General features: G+C 42.4%; 1 protein-coding gene across 1 annotated transcript in view; it reads left to right on the top strand.

Moving 5' to 3' along the window:
* Nucleotides 1-1,002: 1,002 nt before the first annotated feature.
* The window catches only part of shank1 (SH3 and multiple ankyrin repeat domains 1), a gene marked incomplete at its 5' end in the record, with an annotated part of 84,404 nt that continues 60,422 nt past the window's right edge, over nucleotides 1,003-24,984 (top strand). The window contains 4 exons of the mRNA XM_083977752.1: nucleotides 1,003-1,575; nucleotides 22,930-23,133; nucleotides 23,740-23,811; nucleotides 24,544-24,652. Coding sequence (XP_083833878.1) covers nucleotides 1,003-1,575; nucleotides 22,930-23,133; nucleotides 23,740-23,811; nucleotides 24,544-24,652 — 958 coding nt within the window. The remainder of the gene's footprint in view (nucleotides 1,576-22,929; nucleotides 23,134-23,739; nucleotides 23,812-24,543; nucleotides 24,653-24,984) is intronic.

Here is a 24,984-nt window from a genome sequence, read left to right as displayed (position 1 = left end):
CAATGAATACTTATGACAGCTGTCGTTAAGTGTCATTCGGTAAGTTATGTCACTTTTGATGCAAAGTTGACATTATTTGAGATGTAGCTACTTGTTATGAGAACTTGACATACTTTTTTAAAGTTTGGCAATTAGGTCTGCTATGACAGTTTAAATTGTCTTTATGTCAAGTTGTCAGAACAAAAACATCTCAAACAATGTCAACTTTGCATTAAAAGTGACAGAACTTACCGAATGACACTTAAAGCAGAAGTAAGCGATCCGGTCGTTTTGGCTAATGCTGCGTTCGAGGCAGGCTTTTGAAACCGTAAATTACAGCTTCAAGTCACGACTTACGACTTTGTAGCGTTCCAGGCAACCCACTCATGTTTTTCCGACCTGTTTTACCTGTGAATGTCACTATAACGACCACTCGTAACTTCCGACCCGTGAAGTCGTACCAGATCGAACTGGTACGGCTTCACAGGTCGGAAAAACACGAGTTTCGGGCTGCCTTGAACGCACCATAACTTCTTGTCAGCCGATGGAGTTAGCAGTCCCCGCCCTCGTCCCTACGTCGCCACATTCACGGCGTCCCTTGGCTGCACACACAGCCCTGCATGCCGTTCTCTCTCCTCATTGGATAAAACTTGTAGGATACGAGAAAAGTTTTCTCCTCGGCTCAGAGCAGAGCAGAGTGACTGACAGACCCGTGTTTCGGTCCAAACACTCTATGTAAGTGATTGCTGTGGGAAGATATAACTATTTAAGACTTATATTAACACAAAAATATAGCTTACTTCTGCTTTAACGACAGCTGTCATAAGTATTCATTGATGGTTATGACAGTGTTATGTCAATCTTATGAACACCTATTCAAGTAAAGTGTTACCCAAACTTCTTCTGTTGTTGTTTTTTTGTCCCTGTCCTGATAATTTTTCTTCTTCTCCTCCCCTCCCGTTGTTGCAGTGACTCTCTGGGAATGATGGTGTTGACGACGCTGGTGCCCCCCTCTCTGTCGCCATGACGATGCCATTCAGCCCCCTGTCCAGCGACGAGGAGCAACAAAGGATGCTGGGAAACAACCGCCACCTCTATCTCGGGGCGGAGGACGAGGAGGACGAGGAGGAGGAAGAGGGCGAGGAGATGGAGGAGGACGAGCGCGACGAGGACGAGCGCGACGAGGAGGAGGAGAACGGCGAGCTGGAGGGGGACGAGGAGGACGAGGAGGAGGAGCTGGTGGAGGAGGTGCAGCGACGGGGAGGAGGAGGAGGAGGAGGAGGAGGAGGAGGGGGGATGTCCAGGGTCGGCCGGGGCGAGGGACACCGGCAGTCGAGCAAACTGGGCGGACGACCCGGCGGCGGGGACAGGCAGGTCCGGACAGGGAATCCGGGACACGCCACCAACCCGTACTCGTCCAACCCGGCGCCCGCGCACCAACAGCCGACGGCCAATCAGATGCAGCAGCAGCAGCAGCAGCAGCAGCAGCAGCAGCAGAGGAGGCTGAAGGAGCGCAGCGCCAGCACGGTGCCATCTGAGGACGCCCACATCGCCATGATGGTGTTTCGCATCGGGATCCCAGACATAAAGCAAACGGTCAGTGCTGCACACACACACACACACACACACACAATCTGACAGCATGATGGCAAACAAAACAAAAAGTTGGGTTCACACACACACACACAGACACAGACACCGGGCCTCACTCCCGTCCAACTTTTGCCCCGTAAGTTTGTTCGTCTTCACTTCTCAGCTCCTTGAGGAAAAGCGGGCCGCTCACGAATAGACTAGAAGAGTGTGTAGTTTGTCTACACCGTATTATTTCTGCCATAAGGTCAAATCATCACATGGTTTGTTTAGTTTATCACACACCTGGAAACAGTGGGTTCCCACACGTCCTGGAAAAACATGGAAAATGGTTGGCCAGTTTTCCAGTCATGGAAAACACATGGAAAATGAGGGGAAAAAAAGTCAAATGTCCTGGAAAATTCAGCTACCAGAGCTCTATTTGACTGTTTCAGACCTCACCAAGGATTTATTTTCCAAAGAAAACTAGAGACTTTGAGTTGAGTCTTTCAAGTGTTGGACCTCATGTTTACATTGTTCTATGATAAATTTGTCATCATTTCTAAGCATGTTGGAGATTATTTCATAGATGAGCAGGGGTTCCCAATCCCTGGTCTGCGGACCGGTACCAGGCCGCAGAAAGAAAATTATAATTTTTTTTTTAAATCGTTTGTTTTGTCTTATTTACACTTCCGGTCGTTTTATTTTGGAAATGTCGCCACTTCTGTTTGTGCATCTTTCCAGCACTGCGCAATTGACAGGCAGGTCCACAAGCATAAAAGAGTGAAAAACACACGTCGCCGGGAAAGACTCAATAATGAGACGACAGAAGACCCGACAACTGCCAACAAGAAGAAAGATGTTTTTAAAAGAAAAACCAAGAGTCCTGTTTAAATTACGGGTTTATTGCAACAGGTGATTCACATGCTCCAAGCCCACAGTGCGCAGTAATGTGGGGACCAGCTCTCCGCCGCTTCATCACTTTGCAGGAAACTTCAAATCTCCCTACGTTCTGGACTAAAGCAGAATATCCTGAGATCGCAACAAAAACACTGAAAACCTGCTTCCATTACAAACATATTATGTTTGTGAAGCAGAGATTTCTGCAGCGACACCAGCAAAACAAGATGACAGAGTGGACTGGACCTCTGACCTCTGACCCCCCTGACTGATATAGTATATATACAATAATATATATGAATAGATATATTATTATAATTATATCATTGTGAGAAAGAACGTAAACATAACAGAAAAAACCATGTGACCGAAAAATTGTCCACCGGTGAACGGTCCTCTGTGATAAAAAGGTTGGGAACCCCTGAGCTAGAGACATAGACTGCACATCTTTAAAACAGACTTCTGGGGGTGAGAGAGGAATAAACGTAGAAACAAACTGGTTAAATGTACAAAATAAGGTACAACTGTTACTTCTCTAAAGCATGAATGGGACGGGGGATGTGTTAGTGTATGGCCTGATCTGAAAATGTGAAAGGAGTGGGAACCCTCAGTCTGCTGTGTCTGAAGGTTATAAACTCCACCTACCACCTCCTCTAATTAACAAGTTATATCTTCTTTGGTTTAAAAAAAGTATGGATTGGTCACTAGAGCAATGCTAACTGTTTCCCTTTGTTTCTAGTCTTTGTGCTAAGCTAGGCTAATGTAACTCTCGTCACAAAAGTGAGTAAAAAGCACAGATTTCTTGTTTGAAAGCGTTCAGGTTGGTGCTGCTGTCACATCTTTAATGTAACCCTGCAGAAAGTGAGTGGGTGGGAAGATTTTCCTCAAAGGCGTCAGTTTAAAAGTTGAAAGACGAGGCTTAAACTTTCGCTGCGGAGATGTCACAACAAGAAAAGTGTCACACCACCTTCAAAAGCAACGCGAGCTCGTCCCCTCTGGGTTCCCACACTGACACAATATATATATATACGTACAGTATATACACGCCCAGAGCCCTGGGACTCGAACACTGATGTTAACGTGGGAGGGAGCCACAATGTTTCTGACATCTGCGGCCCCAGGGCCCATCCATCTTCTCATAACGGTGTCCATGAGTGTATGACAGTGTGTGTGTGTGTGTGTGTGTGTGTTCTTGTACTTACTACGTTGTGAGGACCGGAACAAGTTTTTAACCAACAGAGTGAGGACATTTTTGGGAAGTGAGGACATTTTGGCCGGTCCTCACTTTTTCCAAGGGCTGTTTGAGGGTTAAGACTTGGGTTAAGACGTTAGGTTATAATTAGGTTTATATTAGGTTAAGAGTAATGGTTAAGGTTAGGCATTTGTTTTGGATGGTTAAGGTTAGGGTAAGGGGGCTAAAGGGAATACATTATGTTAATGAGTGTCCTCTCAAAGATAGCTTTACAAGGATGTGTGTGTGTGGTCGGGTCAGTCAAAACCTGCAAAGCGCTGCATGCTCCAGAAACACTACAAATCTCCCAAGACCGGGCGCATTACGTCGATTAGATCCTCTCTCTCTCTTCCTCTTCCTCTCTCTCTCTCTCACTGCATCAGCAGCGGTATACATGAGACAAGAGCAAATACTCGTCAGCAAAGTGACGGCAACTGGACTTTCAAGGTGACCCAGCTGAGAGAGAGAGAGAGAGAGAGAGAGAGAGAGAGAGAGAGAGAGAGAGAGAGAGAGAGAGAGAGAGAGAGAGAGAGAGAGAGAGAGAGAGAGAGAGAGAGAGAGAGAGAGAGAGAGAGAGAGAGAGAGAGAGAGAGAGAGAGAGAGAGAGAGAGAGAGAGAGAGAGGTGATGGTGGAGCAAAATGGGCTCTATGCACAGCTCCACTACTTCCTGAATTTAATGCTTCTCTTTTATTTCCTGTCTTACATTATTGGACAAATTGATTAATCCAGGTGTGTCTGAGTAGTCACAATAGTCAGACACACCTGGATTAATCAGTTTGTCCAATAATGTAAGACAGGAAATAAAGGAGCAGCCTTAAATTGAGGAAGTAGTGGAGCTGTGAATAGAGCCCATTGCTTATAAGAGCAATCACAATGAAAAAACTGGCAGGAATTTTATCTGAAAAGAAAAAAAAAAAGTAAAAGTAGAAGAAAAAGAGGAAGAAGAAACTCTGAGAGAAAGCAGGAACAGCTCCTGAGGGGGAAGTTGAAGAGGGGAACAGTTGAGAGTTGAGGGGGTTTGGGGGGGGGGGGCTGAGCGGCGCTGCCTCTGGCTTAATGTTGCAAAAGAGCTTTTAAATGGTGCAATAAAACACGCCATTAAAAAGTCTCCTGGTTTGACTTGGTTTTTACAGTCGCCGTCCAGAATCGGGATGGAGCGATACGCCGCCGCCGCCACCGCTCTCCGTTTCTCTGACGCGGCCTTACATCAGGAGCGTGTTGTCCAAATGTTTTTTGTTTTTTTTGTCCGTGTACAGTAGCGGAGCGGAGGCAGCTGCCATGCAGGCGCTCGGGGCCGGGGCAGCTTCTCCCTCTGGTTTGTTTCCATCCTGATGAGTGAATAGTAAAAGCAATTGTCCTGATAATTGAATTATGAAGAGCGGAGAAACGGGGCTACGTGGAGCTGAGGCTGCATCCAAGTGTGTGTGTTTGTGTGTGTGTGTGTGTTTGTGAGCAGGAGGAGTGTGTGTGTGTGTGTGCATGTTTGCTTGTTGCAGCAGACTGTGTCTCTGTGTTCGACAATCAGACCTCGGCTGTCCGTCCTTTTCTCTCCTCTCTATTAAGCCACTGAGGCTGGTTGCGACGTGTCGGCTTTATAAATCATCAGCAAGAATAAAACTGCAAATGAAATAAATGTATTTCCAAGGGCCTGTGTGTGTGTGTGTGTGTGTGTGTGTGTGTGTGTGTGTGTGTGTGTGTGCGTGCGTGCGTGCGTGTGTGTCCATATTTTATATTTACCATCCCAGTGCACTATAAATGCCTCGCTCAACGCTTCTTCCTCCCTCTTGCTGCCGTGTGATTTATTATTGATCTGTGCATGGGTGTCTTCAGCAGCAGTGTGTGTGTGCGTGTGTTCCACAGACACACACACACTGCTGCTGCTTGATTCAGGGTTTTTAAATCCAACCATAAATAATTCACTGCTCCCTATTTATTCTAACAAATCGGCATCAAAGTTTAATTGTGAAAAGAGGGGAATGGGGTTAAAACCTCAGAAAGAACTGGGATGGTGTCGTGAAACACATGCTGCTGGTGGGATGAGGCACAAGAGAGTAAGGAGGAGGAGGAGGAAGAAGTAGAGAGAAGAGGAAGAGGGAGAAGAGGTGGATGAGAGAAAAGAAGAGAAATAAAACAGAGATAGAGGTAAATGGAGGCAGACGGAGATAGAAGTTGATCAAAGTAGATGGAGGGTCGCTGAGAAAGACGGCCGAGGAGAGATAAAGGCAGACAGACGTAGATCCAGGCGGATAAAGTGAAGCAGACAGAAAAACATAAAGGTGGAATCAGGCTTCTGTTGCTGAGTGATATTGACTTTTGAAGCTGCTCGGTGAGTTGGATCTTTTACGTGGACGTTCGGTATCTTTGGACCTGACCATGTTCACACCAGGGTTGATATAGTTAAAGGGATAGTTCAACATTTTGGCAAATTGGCCCATTGCCATAATCCCTATAGTCGTAGCAGTAGGTTTGTTACCTTTAATTGTTGGTGCAAGCTGTTTTTAGAACGGTGGAGCAGAGCCGTGAGCTGCTCAGAGCTACGCTACGGAGGTTAATGGGATTTCTTGGTTTCCCTCTAAAACAACTCTGTCTCGTAACGTTCTGTTATTATCTCATAGCGTGGTGAATGTGCAGGTCACAACTTGTCCACCAGAGCATTTTGGAGTTGTTGGATTGTGTATTTGATGAGTTTGTTGAGGGAAACCAAGAAATCCCATGAGCCTCCATAGTGTAGCTCTGAGCAGCTCGCGGCTCTGCTCCGCCGTTCTAAAAATATCTTGCACCGACAATTAAAGGTAACGGACATACTGCTAAAACTATAGGGATTATGGCAATGGGCCTAATAAAAAAACTAATGAAAATCTTAAAACTACAATAACCTTGGTTCACACCATGTAAAAAAAAAATGTAAATATGTTCATTGAAACAAACAATAAAACCACATGCACACTGATGATCAGTGTCGTGTTAATTCCTCCTCATCTCATAAACTGAATATAATCTAACACCTGTCAGAATCGAGGCACCTCTGGATCCTCCTGTACAACACTGGAAAATAATAATTCACATTTTTTATCATGTTCATGTGGAAGAACAGATTAGATTCATTTGTGCTTTAACAGAGAAACTGTTCAAGCCTCTGCAAAAGCTTTTAATGAGTCGCCAAGAGGTGCAAATTAAAAGATAAGGCTAATTACATGCTGCGTCTTTTTTTTTTTTTACTTCCCGAGCTGATGTTTATTAACTTTTTATTTTCGCTCAAGACAAAAAAAAAAGGATTTTTAAATGTCCTTTGTGTCACAGCAGCGTGTGTCTCTATTTGTGGACTCCAGATTGACATGTCCTGTATAATCATATTCATTAGCCGGGCTGACGGATGAGGACGATGACACTGACGGGCTAATGTGCAGTTTTAACTAAAAAACATGCAGCAGTGATCAGATATACAGTATCAGTGGAGCATTGTGGGATTTTCACCTTTTTTCTTTTCTTTTTTTTTTGCTTCTCGTGTGATTTTATTGCACTCACACACCGATGAACATATAAAACATGACCTTGCTGACTTTTTACCGCCTGACTTGGTACAAACTGTCTTGCTCCCCAAGGTCGTCAGTTATAACGTACCGCTCACTCTCTGATTCACCCACTTCAGGCCACTTTGCTCTTTCAAAATAAAAACCCCTCTGATCTTGTTTTTTCATCTTCTTGCCCTCTCTATCCCTCCCTCTCTCTCTCCTCCACCTCCTTCTCTCACTGGCGGCGTCGGGCGATATCCCTTTACACTCCCAGTACATTAGGTCTGTTCCACATGTCAGCTAATTCACCCTCAATAAACTCTAATTGCTCGTTAATTGTGTTGTAATGAGACGAGGGAGTGACTGTAGCACGCAAATGCAAATGTTATGAATTGAGGAGGGAGGAGGACTTTTTGAGTGACGAAAGCGAAACCCACACGTAGTAATTTAGAGGACGCACAAACACTGGTAATTAGTGTTATATCCACGTTTTTTTCTAAACAGAAGTACGGCTTTTAATGTTGGAAAGTCATCAATCAGAGTTGTGAATCTGGAGAGATGATGGATTTCATGCTGTGTGATTACAGATTTACCCACGCCAATTCACTTTGATGCAGCAATTTATGTTATGTCTCCAGTGGGACTGCTTCACATAAGGCTGGGTTTAAACTGGAGTAAATGGCACCTGGTGATTAGAGACTCCACTATGTTTAAATGCTGAAAAAAAAAAGATTAGAAATACTAATCATACATCTGTCACAGTTGTTTTTCCTAACATGCAAATATTATTTATCCAAATACTTTGGGCAAATACGTATCTCTCTACGGTAGTGAAGAGGTGCTCAAAGATCAGTCTTGCATGGAACATACAGTATGTAGCTGGGTAGAGAAGCAGGAAGGGCGGTTCAGCTAGTTTATTTGTTCATGTATTTCTTTCGTCTTCATTATTACAGGACAGAGGGGAGAGACACATGCAGCAAAGGGCCACAGGTTGGAGTTGAACCCATGGTCGCTGTTTAGTTAGGACAGAGCTTACATGATAGCAATTGAATCAGGTCAACTGGACTTAGACATGTTTCCAATTATATGATACTATGTTTTAACCGGGTTGGCCACTGTGGGGCCTATTATGCATGTATTTCCTTTTTTTTTTTAAACATTCTTTATTTAAAATTATGCATAACAAGACAGAAAACAAGACAATACACAACAACCAGGGAACAATTAGTGTGTCAGCAAACATATCCGGTTCCAGATCTACTTCACAAATGGACACCCCACAAACCAAAATCCCACATAGGGGGGAGAAAATACAGTCAACAGGTGACCTAAAAAAAACCAACAGACAAACAAACAGAAACAACTTCTCACGACAAGCTGCTGCCATTTCATCTGTCTGGCCATCCAAAATGGGAGATGACTGACAAAAGCCAAAAAATAGTCAATTTATACATGAAGTTTTGCAGTGCTCTTTTCCATAAAATAAACTTTCTTCATTCTCTGTCGCCATTGTTGAAGGGTGGGATGTCGGGGTTTGAGCCAGGACAGGGTAATCATTTTCCTCACCACAAGTAGGAGAATCTATGTACGTATGTATTTCTAAAGCTCACCTCTCTCCCAAACTCTTTAAAGGCTCATAATATCTGCTGAATTTCCATTTGGTACCCAAGAAATGAATGCAAGACAACCATGAACACACCATACACTCTTCCCATCTGGCTGGGGAGTTCCCTCCATGATTTACTTTAGATATTACATTGATATGATAAGTAAGTTTAAAATAAAGTAGTAGAAGTAATTAAAAACACAACGGCATGAGTATATTTGCAACCACCTTATAGAAACTCGCAGAAGCTGAACTAGCAGAGATTATAGAAAAACAATTGTTATCATTATTTAAGCTTTATTCAAACAAAGCATTTCCTTTTTCATTTTAGCGACTCTCAGCTGTCTGAGCAGCCTGACACCTGGTTTTGCTTTGCAGTTCAAGAAAAAAAGAGCGATAAAACCACAAGCACCAACACAAGCCACTGGCTGGAAACGTTGGCATGAGACCTGCAGAGAGAGACAAACAGGAAACAAACAAAAAAAGGCAGCGATCAATATATTGTTTTATCAAAATATCTTAAAGTTCCTGAAAATCAAATTTCTCAGTCAGCTTCAGGTGGTCCCACTAACATTTTCTGTGTTTTGTTAGTTCTCTGATCATCTCTGTGAATCATGTCAAGCTAGTTTAATTGAAAATGTCAATGTGTTAGTTAGTTAACTGAACTTTTATAATTTAAAAAGCAGCCGAGTTAAGACAACGGACTAGTGTTTAGGATTTAAGGGAATCAGTTGACAGAACAGATTTGTGCCTTGTCAGAAGGGTCACGCCTCAGTGTCGTCCATTAGTTCCTGATAATGGACACCTCATCGGGCAATGACGGGCATTATCTCTTACTTATACAGTACCATGGTCTGGGTGAATACTCAATTCTGATTGGCTGCAGGGTGTCCATTCAAAAGTAATAATGGATTTTTTTTGTGCATTAACATTATCATAGAAAACATGATATTCATAATTTTAATAGACTATTTGCTACCAGTAGTCTATACATATTAGATATATGTCATTTACAAATCATTTATTTTGTAGCCTATTTTATATTTACATTTATTATACTTCTATAGCAGTAGTAATATAGCAGTAGTAATATATATATATATATATATATATATATATATATATATATATATATATATATATATATATATATATATATATATATATATATATATTTTTTTTTTAATTCACTAAATACAATACAGAGCAACAAATCTCATTTTAGAAATTGTATCTTACCGTGACATGTAGCAGCCGTGGTAGCTCTTCAGACCCGAATGTTTCAAAACAATCAGAGTGTAGTCCGCATCATCATCAGATATGATATTTTTACTCTCCACAGTGAAAACCTCAGCTGGAGATAACAACAATCTATTCTGATGTAAGAGGCATGATATTTCTCTCATATTGACAAAGAAGCATGAGGTGATGTTTAAAATGACTGAACCTTCCGGCCAAAATTTTTTTGATACAGTATAGTCGTCAGCTATCATGAATCGTCCAAGTCTCACTTCTGAGCCTATTTCTGCTTCATAGTCATAATCTATTGACCAACTATACACAGTCTTGCAGTTGTTTGGCTGCATCTTCATGGAGCGCATGAGCAGGAAGTGAAAAGATTTGAAATCGAAGTCGTTCTCATAGACGCTGACATTCACACCTCTTGTCTCCACTTCATCGTTGAAGATGTTTCGCAAGTCATCGCCCCCATTTACAAACGCTGATAGTGCAATGATCTGTAGTTTTTCTCCTTCTGGCACCCGCTTCGAGCAGCGGACGCCCCACTCCCATGCCGCTTTGACTCCCACGCTGCGTTTTAACTCTTCTTCCAGGAGGTCCAAATCAGAAAGCTTCCTCTTGGCCTCTTCACTGCACGTATCGTACAGGTCATCAACGGCATTTGGGGCAGTGTCCAGTAGTTTAGTTACCTGTGCAGCCAGCTTTAAGGAAGTATAGAAGAAAAGTGTTTGTTTTTTTCCCCAACACATCATAAATTGTAATAGTGATTTACAAGAGGATTAATACTTACTCTGTAGAAGACAGCTGTGAAAACAACTGTAACAAGAAGCAGTTTTCTGGCGTCCCACATTTTAAATGATTCCTTCTGGTTTCTGGCTCTTCACTCAGACCTCTGTAACAGAAATGAGACCAAACTGTTGCAGGACCAAACTTGAACAGAAAGATTTGTGATGCTATTCAGAGTCCAGGAACGGGATGGCCTGGTTTGTTGCCCGGATACCTTCCAGTCTCCCACCCCCTACGCACACACACTGAAACACACACACACACACACACACACACACACACACACACACACACACACACACACACACACACACACACACACACACACACACACACACACACACACACACACACACACACACACACACACACACACACAGATACAAAATTAACCTGATTTAATCATGTGAAGAATTCATCTTGAAGAAGAACTTATCTGTTTCCTGTCAAAGGAAACGTCAGTGGACTGGAACCCCCTGAGTCTGCTCATTTGTTTCCCTAAATAGAGGAACAATAATGCCCTTTTCTCACTGGCCAAAAGGTTAAGGTTAAGGTTAAGGATACTTTATTGGTCTCCACCAGGGAGATATTTGTCTCGAAGATAGGAAACGAGTTGCAACCATAGACTGTAAAAAGAATGGACGCCCACTGGCCTCGTAACAGCGGTCGCCGGACCTGTCACTCAACGGTTCTGCTCCCTAATTGGCCAGAACTTTAAACCTAATAATAGTAAAACGGTAGAGTTTAAAAAAAATTCACCCCCCTCAGAGTGTGTGCGGGGGTAGAAACTATCGGTTGAGACCAAAAAAATAAAATGTACCAGGATGTAAATATGTTTTTTTAAGCTGTAAAATCGGCTATTTTAACATGGGGCTCAACTGGAGTTGCTCCCTTCTGGAGCCAGCCCCCAGCGACAGCCGGGGGGATTGCAGCTTTTTGAACGCGGAAGTGAGCTTCACTTCTCAGACCGACAACTGCCCCCTTGGTTGCAACACATAAAAAAAAAGACATATACATACAGTAAAAACATAAAAAAAACTCGCTAACAATCGGCTTCTGACAGCAGTGGGAAAAGGTCACCGACCTGCAGAAGTACAAAACAGGAAAAGGCACCGACCACCCCCTCACCCGCTTCCATGCTGCTTTCCATTGTTAACTTCGATGTTTTTCTGTCACATGGTCTCAGCCAGGTCCGTCAGGTGACTCAGGTCAGACCCTCAGCATCCTCTAAACATGATTATCTCATAGCTTGGTGAATGTGCAGGTCACAACTTGTCTAAGGGGGGCGAGACCAAGTCCGAGACTGAGACCAAACCAATGTGAAACCATTTTCAAGACCATTACTGTACTGTATTCAGTGCCAGTGCTCATGATAATCATGCTGCTTGATATTTATATATATATATATATATATATATATATATATATATATATATATATATATATATATATATATATATATATATATATATATATACAGTTAAGGTCAAAATTATTAGCCCCCATGCAACTTTTTAACATTTCCCTAAAATAATGCCCAATGTTAGCAATATTCATAAAATTTTATTTAGTAAATCATTCATCAATGATATGACCCCATTTTGGTACACTTTGGAATGTGAAATAAATATTCGAGATTTATTTATGAACAATTTGGTAAAAATTGAGATGGTCAAAATTATTAGCCCTCTATGGGATTTTTTGCTTGCTTTTTTTGCTAACTCGGTTTGAAACCACACCTGAGCAGTCAAAAAACACAAGATTTCCAAAACTTTGGAGCGCAAAATAATCAGAGATGTCAACAAGAAACCCTGGAGCTCTGCAAAGACGATTGTTGCTGAACTGGCTTCATCTGGACATGATGTTTCATGCAAGACTGTTGTGAGGGATCTTCATCGTGGTGGACTTAATGGTCATCGTCCAAGAAAAACCCCTTTGCTCTCACGGCAGCACATCAAAGTCGGACTGAACTTTGCCAGAGACAATTTGAAACATTAGGGTGAGTTTTGGAAGTCTGTGCTTTGGTCTGATGAAACTACACATGAGCTGTTTGGGCATGCACCACGATGAAGAGCCCTCACAACAGTCTTGCATGAAACATCATGTCCAGATGAAGCCAGTTCAGCAACAATCGTCTTTGCAGAGGTCCAGGGTTTCTTGTTGACATCTCTGATTATTTTGCGCTCCAAAGTTTTGGAAATCTTGTGTTTTTTGACTGCTCAGGTGTGGTTTCAAACCGAGTTAGCAGAAAAAGCAAGCAAAAAATCCCATAGAGGGCTAATAATTTTGACCATCTCAATTTTTACCAAATTGTTCATAAATAAATCTTGAATATTTATTTCACATTCCAAAGTGTACCAAAATGGGGTCATATCATTGATGAATGATTTACTAAATAAAATTTTATGAATATTGCTAACATTGGGCATTATTTTAGGGAAATGTTAAAAAGTTGCATGGGGGCTAATAATTTTGACCTTAACTGTATATATATATATATATATATATATATATATATATATATATATATATATATATATATATATATATATATATTTATTCCTCAACTAAAAAGAAAAGATAATCTTATAGAAAATATATACCATATTTAATTGAAAAAAAGTTTGGATTGAAGAGAATAACACAGCAGCACAGAACCTGCTGAAGTCTCCTCCCACTGTTGACACTGCTGCAACCAAGTTTTTCAGATGGTCACACACAAGCTTAGAACAGTTTTAACAATCATAAAGTTATTGAATTACATCACATAAACCAAAGTGAGTGAGTGACAGAGAGAAAATTTTCAGTTAAAAAAAGGTTTCTCTGCAGCGGTCTTGACTGATCTTCAGAAATGACCCGAGTCAAGGCCGAGTAAAAATGTAGTCGATTCGGAGACAAAACCAAGACCTTGAAAATATGGTCTCAAGACCGGTCTAGAGTATTACAACACTAGTGATAAAGAGACGTGTCTGAAGCAAGGTTTTGAACTCCAAAAAAAAAAAAAGAAAAAAAGATGAAGAGTTGCTGAGTGCAGAAAAGTGAGAAAACCTCCTCAACATGTGCAGGATTACAGTCACTTGGCGTCACGGAGGAAACAGATTAGTGCTTTGAACCGGCTCTGGATTGCAGCATACTGTACTGTATATCCAGCCCGAGCCCCTTTTCCCCTGTGTTGCTCCTCTCACCTTTAAGTGGCTTCATTTATGCACATAGATTGAGCAGAGAAAACATTTGTTGATCTTCCTCGTCTGCCTCCGGTGGGATTTTACTCTTTTTTTTGCTTTTGTTAAACCTCTGTGAACTGCAGAGAGCTGCAGCCGCTCTCTGGGGAGTTCACACCACACAGCCGCTGTCAGTCAACACTGCAACGCCGCTGCAGGACAGAAACGCTGAGACTGAGTCTGAGTCGTGTGGAGCATCAGTCAGTCTGCCCACTACATGTGTCAGGAGGAGTGGGGGGGGTGGTGGTGGTGGTGGTGGTTTGGCCACTGCAGCAGAATCTGGGCTCCGGAGGTCAAGGACAGGTTCAGGTGGATGGATTCAGTGTGAGAGAGACAGATTAGTGCGCCGTGTAAAAAAAAAAAAAAAAAAGTTATGTGCACTGTAAGATCTGATGCTCTGTCCTATTTCATGCTCTGAAGGTTAAAGCACCTCAGGCCAAACCTGTGGTGAGGAAAACTAGCTTTACTATTTCCAATACGCATCATTTTGAGGATTTTTTTTTAGGTGCGGAGATGTGGATTTTTTTTCTTTTTTAGAGGTCTAAGTGACATAGAGTTGTTGTTTCAATAACTTTAGAATGACTTTGTTATTGTGTTTGTCTTTAAAGTGCTCTTAAAGTGACACATTATTCGACCTGCAAATCACAGACTTTAATGTGAAGTGAAACTGCATTCACTCAAACACACTAAAGAGATATTTCACCTCTTGTGTTTCCATTTTATTCCACCTTATGTTTCTGCTCTATTTCACAGACAACCACAATGTCAGGTCCAGTACATTTACTACTAGTTACTAGTTACTGTGCAGGGTTTTATGCTGATTTTACTATCAAATCTTTGATGCATTGTTATGAGTTAATCCAGCCCAGCAGCACCGTATGTAAAGTAATTAAAGTTTCTGTTGTTAACATCAGTTAACGCACCAGGAAAAAAAATAATCCTGTAATATATTTTCTGCATAATGGGAACTGTTAATCTTCATAATTTCTCTATGGCCAAGAAAAATGTATTTTACCATTCATTCATTCACTGCTTATCCTCCTCTGGTCTTGAGGGGTCTGACATAGGGCAAGGGAGGGGTACCTAGGGGGGTCTATCACAGGTCTAGGGGCAATTTAGCAAGAAAACTAGAGACTTTGAGTTGATGAGTGTTTTCAGTATTGGACCAAGAGCCCGAGGGTTTTCTCTGCTGAGTGACACATAGAGGAGCAGCAGAGAGCTGTAGTGGGCGTGGTTTAAAAACAAAAACAACATGTTTACGTATGATAAATTTCCTCATAATTTCTATGCATGTAAGAGATTATTTCATAGATGAGTTAGAGCCATAAACTGCACATCTTTAAATCAGACGTCTGGGGGTGAGAGAGGAATAAACATAGTAACAATCATGTACACAATAAGGTGTTGAAAATAACACTTCTCCAAAGCATGAATGAGTTAGTGTATGGTGTTACAACATGTCTGTCAGACTGTAGCAGCTGAAAATGTCCTGGAAAATGATTTCAAGAAAAGAGTGGGAACCCTGAGGTTTTTTGCTCTTTTTGCTTAAAGGGATAGTTCAACATTTTTGAAAATTGGCCCATCGCCATGATCCCCCTAGTAATAGCAGTAGGTTCGTTACCTTTAATTGTTGGTCCAAGCTGCTTTTAGATCGGGGGAGAAGAATACCGAGCGGCGCAGCTACACTACGGAGGCTAATGGAATTTCTTGGTTTTGCTCACCAAACTCAGCAAATACACAACCAAAAAACTCAAAAACGCTGTGGTGGACAAGTTGTGACCTGCACATTCACCACGCTATGAGATAATAGCGGAAAGTTGCGAGATGGAGTTGTTTTAGAGGCAAAGTCGGACTTTACACTCTAGACGGCTGCTCGGCAGAGTGATTTCAAAAGCGCCTGTTTACTGCAGATACGTCCGTATACTACGGCACTGGCTGAGGTGCGCACACTGTGTCCCTCCGACCAGTGGTTCACTGAAGAAAGTAGTTCCGAGTATTTGCTTCACTTCTCTTAACTTTCCGCTATTATCTCATAGCGTGGTAAATGTGCAGGTCACAACTTGTCCACCACAGCGTTTTTGAGTTTTTTGGTTGTGTATTTGCTGAGTTTGATGAGCAAAACCAAGAAATTCCATTAGCCTCCGTAGTGTAGCTGCGCCGCTCGGTATTCTTCTCCCCCGATCTAAAAGCAGCTTGGACCAACAATTAAAGGTAACGAACCTACTGCTATTACTAGGGGGATCATGGCGATGGGCCAATTTTCAAAAATGTTGAACTATCCCTTTAACACAAAAATCCCGCTTACTTCTGCTTTAAATAATGTTTGAATCCTTTTTTTTTTTTTTTACGCCAGATCTGGTGGTTTTACTGGTTTTGGACCTCAACGTTCTGCACTGATCCTTTTTTTTTTTTTTTTTTTCTGATCGAGAAATCACTAGTCCATTATCTCAGTTGTGCACCCACAGTCAGACCCGTGTGTGTGTGTGTGTGTGTGTGTGTTGTCACAAGTTGTTGATATGATCCCGCCGCAGCGGGCGGCCGCGGCAGTTTTATCTGCAGGTTTATTAGATCGTCAAACTCGTGCACATGCAGACAAGTTGGCATTTTCCTGCCGAGCGCATTAAGCAGCATGAAACAAATGAGCTTTTTTTTTCTTTCTTTCTTTTTTTTTATCTCCACTGTTTTACATCAGTTGAAACTCTACAAGTATCAGCAGCAGCAGCAGCAGCAGCAGCAGCAAACCCCAGAGTAGGATCTGGCCTCACAAACACATGAACGATAAAGACTGATGATGAAGAGGCACACACACACACACACACACATACAAGCGAGGACACACACTCTTTTATTCCAGTGCCTATAGTTGGGATGTGAGCTACTACCGACTACAAGACACCGACAGAGTCCAGCGCTCCTCTCTACAGCAGTGTGCAGGTTGTATGCTAATGAAAGGGTGAGCCCCAAAGGTGAGCACGGGGACTGAGATAATAGAGAGGGAAGGATGGGAGCAGGAGGAGGGAGGAGGGAGAGGAAGACAATAGAGAGAGAGAGAGAGAGAGAGCAGGGGACGACAGGAATCCTTAAATGAAATTAATTTACTCTTCTCATGAACTGCTGTGGAGAGAAAGGGGGCGGCTGGAGCGCTGAAGAGAGAGAGGGAGGAAGAGAGATTAGGGGAGAGAGAGAGAAGTTGACTTTAATGGCGACATGGCGTGTGTGTGTGTGTGTGTGTTTGGTGGGGGGTTATTTCCCCGTAGATCTCATTAAAGGCTCCGAGTCCCTGTGCACTTGGCCCTGCAGAAAAAGGCCAGAGGGAACGAGATAGAGAGAGCTATAGACAGAGTGGAAAGAAAGACAGAGAGAGAGAGAGAGAGAGAGAGAGAGAGAGAGAGAGAGAGAGAGAGAGAGAGAGAGACTCTTCTTCCTGCATAGATAAGTGACAGAGCTGTTACAGAGAGATAGGAAGGAGGGAGCGAGTGTAAGGTAGAGATAGGCAGGAAGATAAAGAGCAGCATGGACAGAGTGAGTGGGCGTGTGTGAGTGGGAAAGTGTGATCACAGCTTTAGGAGGCAAGACTGAATTTTAGGTCTGAATAATGATGAATGCAGCCGCAGCAGCCGCAGCAGCAGCAGCAGAGGAGCAGGAGGCTTCAGAGCCGCGCTCACGTCTCTACATTAAACCGAGAATCATATCAGAGCTACAGGTTAAATATAAAAGCTGCCACTTACTGTACACACGCTGGTATTTTGATTATGTGTCAGTGTTTCACCGATGTAAGACGTGAAAGTAGTATTACACATTCATATCATATCATAGGATTCCTGTTAGTAACCTATTACAGTTAAACTCTCATCAGTTTATTCTCTCAAACACAAGACGACCCTGTTGTGGTGGAAAAATCACAGCTCAGAAACTGCATTTCTACAAAACAAGGGATTAAATCTGCAGGAACGATATTGTAATCCAAGAGTTTTTACAGGAATAATTGTAGATTTGTGTTGAAAATGAGTCAGATCTTTTTGGTCTGAAAGAAGAAATCAGACTTAAATGGATAGTTCAACATTTGCCACCTATTGCCATAATCCCTATAGTTTTAGGAGTAGGTTCGTTACCTTTAATGTCGGTGCAAGCTGTTTTTAGATCGGCGGAGCAGAGACGAGGCACGCGGTACTTTCGGTTTTCTCTAAAACGCTCTCGTGGACAAGTTGTGACCTGCACATTCACCACGCTATGAAATAGTCATGTATAATTATGTAACATTACGACACACAAAGCAAATACTCTGAACTACTTGCACAGTGGCTCAAAGTGGGAGGAGTCTAACGTTGAGCCCCGCCCACATTGAGCCATGCCCCAATCTGTGGGCTGCTTGATTGCAGACTGAAAAAGGGCAGGCTGCCCCCAAATCGTCGACTAAGCACCAGTCAACCAAAAAGTCTTTAGTCGACCAACATTTCATTGGTCGATTGGTCGCAGGAAAATAAACCAAACATTGTTGGAGCCGTGTCTTGTCACAATTAAGTCAAAATCAATATGACTGAACCATATACAGTATGAAAGGCTATAGGGCTTTTAATTTGAAGGGCCAGATACATGAAGTCGTGAAACTTGCTGTCAGTTTGTTTGTTTTTTTACACAGAAGAGCTATTTTTCTTTTTTCTTTTTTGTGAAAATGTGAGAATGTTGTTAAAACGTTTTTGGCCGATGTGATTAGTCGACTAATCGCCTTAAATGACGACTATTGGTCGACCAAGACAATCTTTGGTCAGGGGCAGCCCTAGAAATGACTTGATAATTGATCCGTTTCTTTTACATGTCCACATAATTGTCCAATAAAGCAGGTTCTGATTCTGATATTTAATGCACTGAACAATGCATTATATTTATTAGTAGGATATATTTTAAGTCATAAAAAGTAAAGTAGCTCCACTTGAGTAAAAGTACTTTTTCAGTAATGTGCAGTTTGCAGGTGCATCATCATCATCAGAAAAACAAATATAAGATAAGAAGTTGCCTTTAGCTTGTTTTCCATTGTAGTCGATCAGATGGAGAAGCAGAATCCCGCAGATTGATCACAAACTCAAAGCCAGCGTCCTATAACGCGTGATTAACTCATCGTAGCATTGTATTGATGATTGATTGATTGATTGATTGATTGATTGATGATGAAGTTATCCCGTTTGTTTGCTGAGTTCCTTCTTAGTGAAAGCGGCCTCCTGGCTACAGACACACAGCAGTGGGCTGCCGCCCTGCAACACCTCTACACTACCTGTCTGTTATCCACTGAATAATTTAGTCCGTGTGATTTCCAGCTGAGAAATACGATAAACGCTTTTGGCTGCTTGATCATTATATTTCACTGAAAACACAGCACTGGTGGGAAGAACATTTACTCAAGTGCTGCTCAGTTTTTTTTTTTGTTTTTTTTTCACTTTTTTCCTCTTGTCCATTTCATTTCAGAGGAAAATGTTCTTCTTCCTCGTCCACTTTTACTATCCGACATACAACAAGCGACTTTTCAAGTTCAGATATTGAATTTATAAAGGATTAAATAAACCAGTGGCCTTGAATCTTTCCACTAGGAGCAGCGTCTACTTCAGGGCCTGTGTTTTTTTTTTAGATCATTTTATTCATGATAATTCAGTTCAAGAACTTTACAGTTTTCTCTATATCAGCGACAGGATGTCTAGTCGGATTTTGAATCTCAGATTTTTAGTAGTAATGGAGTATTTTTATAACATTACACAGCTGCACCATCAAAACACAACGAGCAGCGGTTGCTGGTGCTTGTTGCTGTCACTAACTCAGCGAGCTGTGATGAGCCAGAATGTCTCACATGGATGAGATGAGTGAACAACATCTTGGCATTTATGTGTTTTTATGTTTTGGCGCTTGAACAATATTGTCATTGAACACGGATATTATACAATCCAACAGTTTGGCATCCAGCCTCAACTAATTTCACACTAAGCCACACCACTGCAGGCGAAGTTGTAAGGCTGTTTGTGACTATAAAAGCTGTGATTCTAGCTCGACACACTCTGCACAGCCTGTTCTATTCAAATAATAATAATCATAATCATAATAATAATAAAAACCATGTTGGTGATGTGAGGTGAGTCAGTGGGAAAACCGTCTGTTCACACGTCCAGGTCAGGTTCAGTCTCAATCCACCATGAGCCCTTATTGGCTGAAGGATCAGTCATAACTCCTGGAGGGATATGGATCAATAAGCAGAGCGGCCGCCTCTGTAAACCAGTTTGAGTCTTCGTTAGTTTATGCTAATTACCCGTGTTTCTTTTTCTTTTTTCTTTTTTTTTTTTTCCTAACAGTGCAGGTTGACTGTGGGAACATCTCGTCTGAATCCTTAACCTTCATTTTCTCCCGCTGTGACTCTGATTCATTTTGGAGTGTTTTGCTCCTTTGATGGGACTGTAAGCGCAGTGTGTAGGCTTGTTCATGCATGTGTGTGTGTGTGTGTATGTGTGTGTGTGTGTGTGTGTGTGTGTAAGCTAATCTAATAGAAACAGACACACCTCTTCATCCTCTTTCACTCTCACACTCAAAATCTTAGACATTCCCCTCCTTTTTACTCAGCTCTCTTTTTGCCATGCTGCTGTAACACACACAAACGCACACACACATGCACGCATAAACACACACACACACACACACACACACACACACACACACATGCATAAACGCACACACACACACACACACACGTACAGGCGTATAGAGAAGAAACCCATGCACACTGCACCGATGCACACTATCACAAACGCACAAGCATAAGCGCACACACACACACACACACACGCACACCCTTCCCAGTACCCCATCTCCTAGGGAACACAGGGATGTCTCTATGGCAACAAGCAGCTTGCTCCACTAATGAACCGGTTGCCATGGCGACCGGGTTGGCTGTGCGCGAGCGGAGACACTGAATAAAATAGAGGGAGAAGAAGAAAAAAAAAAATGTTATGTTACTCCTCTGCACAAAAACCCTCCGTGCAGGGTTTTTATCTCTTTTCTTTGTAGGACACACACTCGTGCACACACACACACACACAGGGAAATGTGTGTGTGTGTGTGTGTGTGTGAGGAGATTAAGATGAGTGACAATGACTGAGCCAGTGTTGTGGGTTAGCAGAAGTGTTGGCTGCACTGATGAGAGGCTGTGAGGCAGTAACGCAGAGCGAGGCAGCGATCTGCAGCCGGCCGGACCGCCGTCCTACTGCCGCCGCCGCCGCTGCCGCCACTGCTGCTGCTGCTGCTGCCTCAAGGTCAGAGGACATCCCAACTCCACTTCAGCCAGAGAGAGAGAGGGGGAGAGAGAGAGAGAGAGAGGGAGAGAGAGAGAGCAGTGCCAAAAACCTTATGTCAGCCATCTGTGGCCTGAGCTCTGTTCCACTCTGCTGACGGAGCCTCGGAGCTGCTCGGCTTTTTGGCCCCGGAAACACTCGGAGCTGCTGCACCAAACTGACATTCACATCCTGTTTGCCAGCCAGGGCCACCAGGAATCACCCCCCCAGTCCTCCCTCAGTCCCCCCTCTCTCCCCCCTTCTCCCCTCCTTTTACTCTGCTGCTGCTGCTGCTGTCTCCCCCTGCTGGCTCAGAGTGGGAACAGCCTCCCTGTGCTGCAGTCAGTCAGTCAGTCCACCACCGCCTCAGACTCAGACTCCAGGACTCTGAGTCTGCTCAGGCTCCTCAGACAGAGCGATGGGTCGATTGATGTAGTTTTTCTACACACAAATGTAATATTGTTGTTTTCTGTGTAAGAAGAAGCAGAATTATCAATGCATCAATGAACAAATTCCACATTAAAACTACGAGACCTGCACTGAGATTGAGAAGACGTCTGAGGCTCAGGTGATTGTTACATTATGAAGTTGTTTATTCTGACACATTGATGCATAAACATGAATTTAAACCTGCAGCTGTTTGAGTGGAAGCTGCTTTTTTTTTTTTTTTTACTTAAAAACAAAACAAAACAGATAAAGTTCTGTTACACCTGTATTCATACTTTCCTAAATCATTGTTTCTCTACTCATATTTATCTGCAACAATCTGTGTGTTATATTTTAATCTACTTGGTGACAAAACAACAACAAATGTCTTCGTCTGAAACATGGTGGAAAAACTCCAGTGAAGTCACAGATGGTCCGCCTGCCAAAAGCTACCACGGATCATTTCACCCCATATGTGATGAATTGCAGCTTGAGATCCTGAGGCAGAGACATGTTGAAAAGTTGAACTATATTTGTTGCTTTTTCACAAACTCTGTCGTAAAACGATGCGATTCCCTTCGGTTAAGAGTAACTAACGTCTGGTTAATTTTTTTGCTTCGGTCTTTCCTTCTCATTAATTTTTTACTATTTTCTTTTCTTTCTTTTTTTCATTTTAAGAAAAAATGACACAAATAATCAGGTGGCAGTAACATACAACCCATCAACATCACAAACATAAGGGAGGACAGAAAACAAAGACAAAAGGAACATGCATTTAATTACATAAAAATAATCAAAATATAATCAGTATGTGCATACAACATATCTTTTATACATGCACCATGAATTCATATCATAACTCAATAAATAAACAATTAAGTAATTCACTCTACAGCAACCAAAAAAAACTTCATCCCAAGTTTTTGTTATTGCCAGGACTTCCCATCTTTTTATCTCTGCACTATTTTCTTGTTTTTTGGCATTACTGTATCTTTGTTAGTAAATAATGATGTTTAATGAACAATATACAGTAAAATATCTCAAATGAAGCTCTCCTTGATTTTTAAATATGAAGACTTTCCCAAGCAGAACAATAGTATTTAGCATACACGTTTCGGTCTTTGCTTCATGAAGTGACCGTCTCTCCTCCTGCAGAAATGTTTGCGGTTCAACCCGGACGCGACGGTGTGGAAGGCCAAGCAGCAGGTGCTGTGCTCCCTCACCGAGTCGCTGCGGGACGTCCTGAACTACGGCCTGTTCCAGCCGGCCACCGACGGCCACGACGCCAAGTTCCTGGAGGAGGAGAGGCTGCTCAGAGAATACCCCCAGTCCTTCGAGAAGGGGGTGCCATATTTGGAGGTACTATTTTTATGGTTTGACACAGTTGTGCGACTATACGACACAGCGCCGGACGTCCTCAAGGTGTCACTGTTACTCTCTCGCTGGATGTTTGAGCTTCTTTTTAGATTATTAAAAGTGTCGGTGGCTAGAGGTTGTCTCAAAGGTTTAATTTTGTTGTCGGGACAAGAAGATGCTGCACACGTCCTGCTTCCTGTTTGTGAGTTCCACTGTAAGCCAGAGGTTTATGAATGAAACTACACACACACACCTTCTTAGAGGAGTGTCACTGCTCGGTTTCCATGTTCCAGCTGCTAAATCTCCATATCCAGTCTGTGCAGTCACCTTCCCTTCATGCTACATTACGTCTCCGTGGAGGCTCTAAAGCGTCTTTAAACTGCTGTAAAGCCCAGACCGTCTCTTTCACACTCCTTGTCGTCAGGAGCGGTGGAAGCGGAGGTTTTGTGCAGCGGCAAACCAGATAAAGCTCCTCTGTAGAATAAATCTGCAGGCCTCATTTTGTGGATCTAGGCCAAAAGCTAAGAGAATTGAGGACAAAGGGCCTCTGTGTTCGGCTTAACTCTTCGCTCTCTGTCTCTTTTTTTTTTTTTTTTGTCCCGCTTTTAGTTTCGATACAAGACCAGGGTTTACAAACAGACCAATCTGGACGAGAAGCAACTGGCCAAACTGCACACGAAGGTATGAAACCCACCTCCCTCTGTCTGTGTATGTGTGTGTAGGTGGACACCTGAGCGAGGATGCATTCATCTGACTGTGCTGCAGTGTGTTATACTGTTATAATGTACTAATGTTTAGGGCTGTCAAAGCTAACGTCATAATAACACATTAATGCAGAATCCTTTTAACACCACTGTTTGTCTTGATGCACGATTAACACGCACAACACGTTCTGGTATAATGACCTTTGATCCAACATGTAGTTTGAATCACAAGCTAAACCAGAGTCTCTGTTAACAGCCTCCACTTGGATCGTGTTATTATTTAAGCAGATTATTTTAATGCTAAATGCAGAGAGACCTCTCTGGACAATATTTTTTGGTTAATGTAGGCCTATAATTATGTTACATTTGCACAAAGCAGCATATTTGTCCATTATTAAACAGTTAGATATTGTATATAAAATATCCCTTTAACATTTTGCATTTTAACAAATGTGCAGTGAATTAGCAGTTAATCTCAATTTAATGCTTTAATCAACTAACAGCTCTTGTACTGTTGCAGTGTGGTTTGCTCCACTGTGCTGTGATAAACTGTGTAGTAAAACAGAATAATTTGTCACATTTTTATGCGGTTACATCAACATAAAAGTGGACGAAACACAGCTATAGAACAAAGGCAAACAGATACCTCACATCTCTACTATACAACTATAACTCTCAGTTTCTGCCGCTCTCGTCTCTCCACTCGTAGGCCAGCCTGAAGAAATTCATGGATTATATTCAGACCAGCGCTGTGGACAAGATGGCCAAGTTCATAGACAAGGGCCTGGACCCCAACTACCAGGACTCTGACACCGGGGGTAAGAGGAGGTCCAGATACAACCTGAGGAAACGATTCCTCCACATCTGCACACTTCACTTTAGTGTTACAGCCATGGATCTATTATAAGACCATGGTTACAGCAGCAACAGAGAGTTCAACAAGATGCTGATCACTGATTGGCTGTACGCTCCCAATCTGTCCATCATGTCACTGTTTTGGCTGAGGATGCTAAAAGAAATCATCATGTTAACGTAAAGTATACAGGACATAAGTCTGAATTTAAGCATAATAGACATTGGACTTGATCCATATACAACTCTCTACACATCTACCAGTACCAGTACCAGTACCAGAACCAGTACTGCCCAA

Source organism: Trachurus trachurus, assembly GCF_905171665.1.
Source record: "Trachurus trachurus genome assembly, chromosome: 8".
NCBI lineage: Eukaryota > Metazoa > Chordata > Actinopteri > Carangiformes > Carangidae > Trachurus > Trachurus trachurus.
The sequence above is the reverse complement of the archived record's forward strand: the minus strand, read 5'-3'. Positions and strand labels throughout refer to the sequence as shown.